The sequence below is a fragment of the Echinops telfairi genome, unplaced genomic scaffold, assembly GCF_000313985.2.
Source record: "Echinops telfairi isolate 266 unplaced genomic scaffold, ASM31398v2 ScPeMD7_7420;HRSCAF=8458, whole genome shotgun sequence".
Taxonomy (NCBI): domain Eukaryota; kingdom Metazoa; phylum Chordata; class Mammalia; order Afrosoricida; family Tenrecidae; genus Echinops; species Echinops telfairi.
Window position 1 is genome coordinate 25,000,980 of NW_022111320.1, and position 10,550 is coordinate 25,011,529.

The 10,550-nt window shown below is 44.2% G+C and overlaps 1 protein-coding gene across 1 annotated transcript in view; it reads left to right on the top strand.

The window, feature by feature from the left end:
* GLB1 (galactosidase beta 1) overlaps nucleotides 1-10,550 on the top strand; it is a 102,872-nt gene that overhangs the window by 64,326 nt on the left and 27,996 nt on the right. Inside the window, exons 11-12 of the mRNA XM_045297677.1 lie at nucleotides 6,354-6,428; nucleotides 10,294-10,383. Of these exons, the coding sequence (XP_045153612.1) occupies nucleotides 6,354-6,428; nucleotides 10,294-10,383 (165 nt within the window). The remainder of the gene's footprint in view (nucleotides 1-6,353; nucleotides 6,429-10,293; nucleotides 10,384-10,550) is intronic.

Consider the following 10,550-nt stretch of genomic DNA (forward strand, 5'->3'; position numbering starts at 1 on the left):
TTGCACCCCTTAGTGTTTTGCCTCGGTGTGGCAGGATCAGATTGGGTGCAATTCCCACACTTTGTCTCCGGTGTTATCCCCTGTAGGGCCATGGGTCAGTGAGGGATGTTATGTCTTGTAGTGGGGCCGGCAATGTGGTTCTCTTTGTGGATCTCTCTGTGGACTGGCTGCTCTAATCAGGAACATCGTCTTCAAGTCCTGGTGGGCCAGGATGTGCTCCACTCTCTCCTCCTCCCCCTTCATCTGCTCCTGTGTGCTCTGATCATATATGTTCCTCTCCCGGAGCTGCAGATTCAATGCTGTCCTTTGAAATAAATTCTTCTTGGGGGAGGGGCAGGTATCCACGTAGTAGTTGGGATTGGGGCCAGCCCCTCAGACCTCTTCACTGGTTCCGTATACACTACTTTTCAAAGTGTGTTCACTGAACTTGTTTGCACACATTCCTCACTATGAGATGAGGAGCTATTTATATCCTTGGTACCAAGCCCCGGATCTGACACAGTGCTTTCTTAACAAAACCTTATTAGGGGTATATACCAAAAAAATTATGATCTTGGTGAAGGACAAGGTAGTTATCATTGAATAAACTAATTTCATGGGAAAAAGAGTAGCTTCCTAATTTAAATTTGTATGATAAGAAATAGTTACAATTAGTTTGAAAACTGTGATTGAAGCACAAGTGGTTATGATGAAAAAAATTCCATAGAAATAAAATTTTTGTGATACATCTAATTTTTTTTCTTTCCTGAAATATTAATTCGCTAGATTGAAAATTGAACTTTTGCTATATGATAATCAAACTAGTATCAATGAAAAAAATTAAAATAAAAGACAAATTTGTGGCAAATGGGATATAAAAGTGGAGGACTAGTATCTAGAGTGTAATAATCTTTTATAACACTGATAAGAAAAAATCAAGATCCAGTAAGACATTTGGGCAAATGACCTAAAAAAGTATGTTTAAACTGCTGATGAGAATGTTATTGCCTATTGTTTTAAATAAAACATTCCTGTCCTTTGATCACTGTGCCACCAGAAAACATCATAACGCTGTCAGATCATACTCTATAGATTTGGGTTTTCTGCTTCCGTTGAAGAGGATGGGTGGGGTAAAGTTGCCAAAGCTGTGGGATGTGGTCTGGGCTCCAGGCAAAGTCAGTCATAAGGTCTGACAACATCTTGCTCTTTCCAAGTCTGTCTAAGATAGCAGAAACTCTTTGGCCTCAGAATCATCTATTCTAATATTATCTTTCCGAAGTGTCTCAGAATTAACAATTTTACTGAATATTAGAAATCTTAAAGACTTCTGGGTCAAGATGGCCAACTGACTACATGTCTATCCCTCTCCCTTCCAAATTGTTGCTAAATAACAAGAAAGGAATTCAAACAAACAAGACACTTACACCACTAAGATGGGCAGCAGTTCACACATGAGGTTTGAAAAGGCTTCTGGGAAATGGACCGTGGGAGCGGTGACTGAGGCAGTGGAGTGAGGACATCTCAGTCTCCTGGGAGCATGGAAGCAGACTGGCCTTACGGAGCCCTAGCTGAGGTCTTCAAACTGCAGGTGTGACAAAACACGGGAACGAGTGGTGCTGAAAATGGGAACGTTAGTTAAATTCCATCTGTTTCCTGACAGGCCTTCCTCTTCCTCATCCTACTCTCACCAGTGAACTGTGAGCCAGTCATAAAATCAGAGGAAGAAAGGTGGGCGTAAGACCTCCATGTTATACTTGGCTTCTTGCTCAGTTATCCTAAAACAAAACTCTCCAATGGATGTTTGCTTGTGTACCCGGAGCAGGACTGTTACAAAGAAGGACTGTTCTATAGGAGTATGTGCCGTGACATGACAGGTTTTGCTCTGTTGGGCAGGGATCTGCACTTGTAAGAATTGATCAGGAAGTTTCTCCCTGGCGCCATCCCCATACTTAGGGTTAGCAGAGTTTAATCAAATGGGAGATGGAACTCTGGAGGGCAACAACTCATGGGTTGTAGGTCAAGTGGAACTGTACTCACATAGGCTCCTCATATGGACAGGATCTGGAGGGCTCGGTCATTGGGGACACTGATGATGTCATCAGTGCAATTGCCTTATACCCAAGGGGGACGATTGACATGTTGTACATGTTTGTTTCTATGGGGTTTGTTTCCCTGCCTTTACTTTGTTTTTGTTTTGTTTGCCGGTTGGTTGGTTGCTGTTGTTGGTATAGTTGGTCTTTTGGGGTTTTGATTTTGCCACAGTATGACCATGGAGTTAAGGCTGAGTCAAGCATATCCCACGGCCTTCCACTTAATTCTAACCCCAATTCAAGAAGAGTCTGTTCAGATGACATGGCCCTGCTCGATACTTGCCTTCATTAAGTGATCACTGAAGATAAGGGTGCTCTAGCAAAGTGTGGTGAAGAAAGCAGATGGTGTCCGGCTATCAATCAGAATAGTGTTTGGGGTCTTAAAGCCTTGTATTCAAGCAAGCAGCCAAGTGAGAAGTCAACTAAGTCCACACCAGCTTGTGTGATCCCAAGATGACAATGACAAAATTCAAATATGACAAAGGGAAAGTAGGAGAGCTTAACTGTGAACACCCAATTTGTAGAAGGGCATGGAGGACAATGGGAGCCCCAAGCCCATCTGCAGAGTATCTAGTCAGATTCAGCCACTGGCAGATACCCTCTAGCCATAGGCCAGGGTCTCAAACCCCTTTACTGTCAATGGAGACCATTGTCATCTTGATTATGCTGGATTGAATTTGAGACTTCATTGACCTCCCTCTTGACCCAACCAGAATTTGTTTTAGGTACAAGTATTTCTTGCTTGTTCCATGGCAAAAAAAAAATTCTTCCCTGTCTTTTTAAGTATTGATAGTGGTCTTTTCTTTCTTACTCATTATTTGTGTTTTTATCTTTATATTATTATTATTTTATCCTTGACACTTTATTTTGTTGTTGATTTTTATTGTTTCTGTTGAGTTTTCTGTGAAGCACAGAAGGGGTGGATGCACAGAAATAATAGCTGATGCCAGGGCTTATAGGGAACACAGGGGTGGTGGGTGGGAGATAGGGAGGGAGAGGGAATTTCCCGAGCAAACAAGGTATGTGGGAGGGGGAAGGGAGCACTACAAGTGATTGTGATTACACAACTCATTTGAAAAGCAATTAAACCATAAAAAAGTTCTAAAATTGATTGTGGTAATGATTGTACAATTCTCTTTTTTTGAACAGTTTTATTGGCTCTTAATATCACACTTAATATCAATAGTTAAGTCATATCAAGACATATAATTCTTCTTGATATGATTGAACTGTTGAGTTGTATGATATGTGGATTATGTGCCAATAAAACTGTTTTTAAAAAGGAGAGTATACAAGTATGTGCATTACCACTAATTGTGAATGTACAACTAAGAACGCCCAGACATTAGAAGACACCGAGAAAGCCTGCAACTCACAAGAAATGCTGAGCTGCATTAAGTCGAAAAGGATCTAGAAGCAGTAGAGGATTCAGGGAACAATACCCCTACGAGATTTGAGAAGATATTGCATCTATTAAATAAGGACACGTTGCAAAAGGGATCTCTAGAAAATAAGAAAGATTTCTTGGAAACGAATCACTTAGGAAGTAGAAGATAGAGATGGAAACAGTGAGAAAAGATAACGGGCATCAATGTAGGTGTCCAACCTCTTAGTCATAAGGGAATATCAAAGAAGCAATGCTGCGTTTCTCTAGAACTGGAAGTTCTCTCTCTTGCCCAACGTAATTAATGCAAAAAATCCACACACCCAGATACACCTCTGGAAAGTTTTAAGACACTGAAAATAAAGAGCTTATACATTTCTAGAGAGGGAGAGGGGAAAAAACAGCCATCCTATCCTCAAAGGAACAAGAATGAGGTTGGCATGAATCGCAGTGGTTGACAGAGGGCATAATAATACTTTAGCAGACTGAGGGGAAGGTATTCTTGAACATCCACTTCTGACCCATTCAGATATCAACTCAATCACAAAGGAAGTGTACACCTGTGCACCAGTTCTTAGGGAACCATTTGGGATTGTCCTTCAGTGTACGGAAGTCATAAGATTCTAGAAGCAGGAGCTCAACGCCAGAAGAATAATGAATAATGTCCAGGATATCAAGCCTAGAGACCCCTTAGCCCCTTGATGTAGGAAGACTGTGAGTTTCAAAAGGGAATTTTCTAGAGGAAATGAGGTCTCTTTGGAAAACTTCTTGGTACCTTCCTTGAAAATTTGGAACAGCCTGAAAAGATATCAACCTATAGATAAGAGGGGGAAGGAAAACAGAAAGGCAGTTAGAAATTCTAAAGAACTGGGGGGAGAAGAACCCCAAACTGTGTAAGACAGAACCTATCATCCTGGTATTATAACCCGTGACTGTGCAGAGAGCAATAGTGATAGAATTATAATACTATGAGCACGTTTGATTGATTTTTCTCCAATGATTTTATTGGCATATAATCCATAAAGTATTGATTGATTTTTAATTCAGAGTCAGTGTACACAGGGAGGGGACTTAGAGGACGGCTTGCTGAACTAATCGCTTAAACTGATGGAGTGCAGAGAACCCAGAGAAAGATGCTGGTAGCCTTCACGTTAAAAAGTGTGCGCACAGTGTTGGAGCTAACAAACAAAAGGTTTAAACCAGTGTTGTCCCTAGTGGGGGACACCATCTCCTGGGAGTGGGGGGGGCACTGGAATGATGCAGGGGGCTTCAAAAGCAGGTGCCTACCCTTTCCCCTGGATTGTGGGCTATAGCACAAACGTTTTTCATGGCTAGTGGGTACTGAGCGATTTTTCTTTTTTTTTCCTGAGAAGGAGGGTGATCAGCCAAGTGAGTTTGGAAAGCTATGGTTTAAGGTATAAAGCTATTATTTAAACTTACAAAGGTAACTGGTAGGCAAAGTAAAAATAGTGACACAACCATATCAGTAGGAAAGGAGATAAACACTCCTGTATTGAAAAAAAGATACTGTTTTACATTGATTATGCAAGAAATAGTAGTGTCAGCTTAATATTTAAAGACCAGTGGAAGCAGAAAATAGGAAAATTTAACTAAGTTGGAAATGGTTTCTTCTGAAGAACAGAGCTAAGAGAAAAGTGAGACTTTTTCCTAACATTCTTTTGTTCACATCATTAGCTTTTATTATTACTTTACAAAGGGGGGAAACAAAGAGAAGGAAGGATCCTGAGAAATCACAGAGGAGCCTTCCCCAAGACCCCGGATGGAGAGAAACCTTTCCAAGACCTGGGACTCATACCGGGTCTATCTGACTCATCCAGATGAGGGATTTCACATTCTTGGTGGTAATTTCCCATTGTCTTCTAATTCCACTTTTTCACGTGCCTTTTGGAGCCTGCTCGTCGATAGGCACATGTCACTTCACATCTGCAGTACATTCTGGAAATGGGACGTTTTGTGATGTGGACGTGTGTGAACGCCGTATTCTGGACAGGAGAGTGGTGCGGAGGACGACGGTCGGTCGCTGGTTGGGCCCAGGACCAGTTGTTGCCCGCATTGCACTTGGGGGCGGTGCCCAAACGTTAGCTCTGCTCCACTGGTCCTTTGTGGTGGCTGCCAGGCCCCAAGAACTCTGGCTTTGCCAGTCTCCACCTGCCTACTCCAGCATGCGCTTGCTCTCTGGAAGCTCCCTTTCCTGTTCCTCCTCCCAAGGGTGGTGGACCACCCTGGGAAGACTGACCGCCTCAGGCCCAGGGCTTCATGCCAGCAGAGTGTAGGGGCCAGGGGGGTAGGGACAGTGGCCTCCATGGGTCATCCCCTGGGGTGTTTCAGGCAGTGTGTGTGTGGTCCCTGCCTGAGGCACGTGGGGCAGGGAGCTGCGGGTGAGCTGAGGACTGACACCTAGCAATAACTCATAACAAGGTCCTTTCCCTGAGGACTTCGTGTGTTTCACAAGAATAGGCATGCTCTTTTCTGTAACCCCAGCCAGCTCGACATGGATGGGGTACCTTATCCCAGGCTTGATTCTTCTTCCATCGGCCGCTCCCCTTCAGGACTTGTTGGGCCTTCCCCAAATTTTCCCTGCTGCCACCCTCCTGCGAGGTCCCCGAGTTCTGTGCTTCTGATTTGAAGTCTTTTGTTCTGTCATTATTGCAATGATTCCTGGGGCTTAGAATGTACTTAAAAAGAGGGGGAAGCTTTACCAGCCCCCTCTCTGGAAGAAGACGTCGTTCTTTTGCATTTCGAAAAATCACAAGCCCTGCAACGTCTGGTTCTTGTTAACTCCACCTTCTTGAAAGCTGAATCTTATGGATACGTTTCTGAGGGCTTAATGACTGTTGTTTTGTTTCTCCATTTCTCTCTCTTTCCCCTCTGTTGTATAGTTTGAGCAAGTACCAGAAGGTCCCATCCCTCCATCGACACCAAAGTTTGCATATGGAAGAGTCGCTCTGACCCAGGTAAGCAGGAAGCCCCAGAAGCAGAGACGTGCAGTCTGAAAGTGAGATGGGAGTGCGGAAGTGGAGGTCGGCGGCTGAGAGTGAAAGTGCCGTGGCGGGGGTCGGTTGGTTATTTTTCTGTGAATCCGCGTTCTGGGAGGCAGGGAGGCTAGAGGGTATTTCTGAGAAAATGGGAAGCGGGGCAGGAAGCCTCTGTGTCCATGTTGTCGGGGGGGATGGCTAGAGTGGGAGGAGATCGGGGAGTCAGAAAACGTGCTCCCACCGTCCAGGTCTTGTTGTTTCAACTCCCAGTTGTCCAAAGTGTGCCAGGAGTCTTTGTAGAACAGCATTCTTTTCTGTTTCTAGATGGTTCCCCAAAGCCATACGCATTGTTATACACTGCCCTAAGTTTATACAGCTCTCCATCTATAAACATGCCTTCATTTTTATGGGGGGTAGGTATTGGGTTAAGTGCTGGGCTCCTAACTTTATGGTTGGCAGTTCAAAACTCACCAGCTGCTCCAGGGGAGAAAAATGAGACTACTTGCTCCAGTAAAGGTTTCTACCCTGTTCCCCTGAAAGTAAAACATCCCCTCAAAATAAGACCTACTTACAGTTTTGCCTCTCCCTGAAATATAAGGCATCCCCCCGAAAATAAGCCCCCCTGAAGCTACCATAACTCTGTACAGTAGCGATGGGCGCCTCCGTGCAGCTCACTGTTGGCCGCAGCGCAGCTGGAACAGATAGGAAGTGTGAGGTCTCTTTTAATAACACAATAAACAATAAATGTGTACCGTATTCTTCTTCATGGAAAAATAAGACATCCCCTGAAAATAAGACCCAGCGCATTTTTGGGAGTAAAAATTAATATAAGACACTGCCTTATTTTCGGGGAAGCAGAGTAGTCTTGGAAACTCCACATGCAGTTTACGTTGAAACTGACTGAACGGCAGTGGTCGGACGTTTGACGTGGTAAATGTGGCATGAGGGAGTGGCATCACTAGGGAGTTGGGGGGGTTGGGCTGTACCAGGTGACACTGTCAAAGGGAGGTGACACTAAGATGATGGACTTGTGTGTGTGTGTGTGTGTGTGTGTAGTGTTTCATCAGAAATGTACTGATGTTTTTATAAAAGTACTCCTGTAGTTAAATAACAAACTCATGATTCATAAACCTAGGGTACCCACATCAGTACACCTTCAAGGCTGAAACTCGATTCTGAGTTGCGTTTTGAATTTCCACTTGGGCTCCAGCGAGAGCCGTCCTTACTACACAATGACACCGGCGCTGTGGATCACGTGGTTCCGTGCTCGCACACCGTGAGCGCACACTCATGTTTTCTTTCATTGCTGCTGGTACTTTCACAGTCAAATTCTGGTCAGTGTTCCTGGTGTTTCAGCTAAGATATTGTGGCAAGTAGTGCTTGTGTGCCGACATCAATGGTTTTTGGAGAATAAAGTAGGTATCAAGAGTCAAAAAGGGCTTCCACTCGCTTACTAAGAATTTTGCACTGCCATGTAGACATATTTTATAAAACAATTGTGTGGTTGGGACTCACATAATCTAAGAAATGTTGTGTTCAAGAAGTTTACAAGTATATTGATCACATATTATCCTATATGGGATAAGTAAAGTTGATAATACACATGACCTATAATCAAAAGGGCTAATCAACATTACTAAGGATTCTGTAGGGTCTGATGTGGGAGGAGTCCGGGGAGGGAGGCGGGTGACAATCTGAGTTACCACAGGGGGTGACACCAGCCCAGTGCTGGATGCCGCCACATGGGGGAGAACTAGAAATTAATCGGAAATGGGAGGGAAGCGCATGGTGTTCTAGGGAAAGAAAACAAGGTTTCGGCTAAATACCATAATGACAGAAGAAGCCGAAGTCCCTTTGTTTTGACGGTCTCTGTCTTCCGGTTTCCCCTCTTAGAATCCCTGAATTCCTCGATGTTTCAACTCACAAGAAAAGGAGCGCTGTATGTTTCTTAAGAATCTTGCGACCCCAAAATAGCATCGCGGGTTTTGATATTTAAGCAGCACGCCAAACATGAAGGTAGAATGTTTCCACTGGCGAAGCTCATTGTCGGGCACCTGTAACATTTTCCACTCGACGCAGCCAGCGATGTGGGCCCCTGTACCTCAAAGACTGTGGTCTCTCTGCCTGATAGGAATCTTTCTTTAGCGTAATCAAACCTTCAATAAACTTGTCAAGGTAACACCCACCCTCTACTCGTTCATTGTTAGTGTAGCATAAGGAAAGGGTTGGTTGATTGCTTTTAGAGTGGTGGGAAGTTGATGCATATGTAAAAGAAAGTAACTGTAAATAGTTAAAAACAATGACAACGCTAATAGCGTAGTTCACGTAGTACCAAACACCCAGTCTGCTTATCAGGAAGTAAATGAATGCCTTTTCATGGTGAACAACTTCAGGATATACGACTTAAGATAGTTGGCATGACTAAGATCACAACACAGTGGGTTACAAATTGGGCTGTTAACCACAGTTCAAAACCACTAGCCACTCCAAGTAGAAAGATGAGCCTTTCTACTTCCACACAGAGTGACAGTGTCAGAAACCTACAGGGGCAGCTCTGCCCTGTCTTGTAGTGTCGCTATGAGTTGGAATTGACTTGGTGGCGGTGAGTTTGGTTTGGAGTTCCATAGGAAAACCTTTCACACGGGGTTGAATTCCTGTAGTTGTCCACATGGGAAAGCCCCCATGTGAGTAGCTGACTTGATGGAGTTACAGGTAAGGCTCCCCCACCCCCACCCCGATGTTCCACATTACCAAAGAAATCAGGGGAAATGTGTATAAAATACCTAATCCGTTCCAAGCCATGAAAAGCCCTGGGTTTTTAAATCAAACCCAACTGTAGAGTTTGGCTCAGCCATTACTCAAGTTCACGTCACTGAGCCCGCGTCCTCTTATGGGATCATAATGCCCACCTCACTGATGGGACGGCTCAGCGAGGCTGTGCATGTGCAATGCTCTCTCAGCTGGAGGGGGGAGGTATGCAGGGATAGTCGTGGAGGAGGCTCTTGAGTCATGATAAGCATCCTAGCTTACAAGGAGATGCAGTCCTTTTGCTTGAGTCAAATAAGCCTCCATTGAATATGTGCTAGGTGCCGGGCATTAGGGATGGTCCAGTACAAGCCCTGCCTTCAAGGAGCTGACCATCAGGCAAGGCAGACAAAGATAAACAGCTGATACAGGCATGGAAATATGCCCAGGTTAGGATGAGGGCATAGTGTAGTTACTTCACTTGGTGGTATAATAGAGCCTTGGTTCTTATTTATTGTAAAAATTTATGGTAGAGTCCCTAGGGAGCACAGTGTAGCACTGGGTTGCTAAAGGAAAGGTTAGAGGTTCAAGTTCACCAAGAGGCACCTTGAAAGAAAGGCCTGACTATCCACTTCTGAAAAAGCAGCCATTGAAAAGCCTATTCTACCCGAACACACCCAGGTCATCGTCTTAAATTGGATTGCATGCTACAGCAATTGGTTTAATTTTTTGCTTTTGTTTCTTTGTTTATATCTCTCTCAAAAAAACTAACCTATTGCCAGCAAGTTTATTCTGACTCATAGTGAACCTATAGAGGGTGTCTGAGACTGTGAATCTGTATGGGAACAAAGGAGATGTCTTTCTGGTCAGGTTATGTTTAAAGTACCCTTCATATGACCACCGTTTAACTTTGTCATTGAGACTTGAGTGGATGGAGAAGACTGTCGGTGACTGAGAAGCAACATTCGGTGGAATTGGCACGTTTGATGTTGAATTAGGGCACAGGGTTTGGTCCAGTCCTTGATAAACTGGGGAGTGATGCGGCCGTCTGCTTGGTAAGTGATGGGGATGGGTGACTGCTATTTTGGTTTTGTTTCAGTTAAAGACCGTGGAAGAGGCTCTGAACATCCTATCTCCCTCTGGGCCCGTAAAAAGCCTTTATCCCTTGACATTTGTCAAGGTGAAACAGGTAGGCCTTCAAAGGTAATGCTTCAACTTTTTCCTACTTGCAAAGATGTGCTTTCTGCACTGCCAGTTTCCAGTGCAAGGACCAAAATAGCAAGCCGATGACTCAAACCCCAGGGGAAGCAAACTGTGGATTTTCCAGGCTCACTTTCGCTTTAAGTACTGCACAGG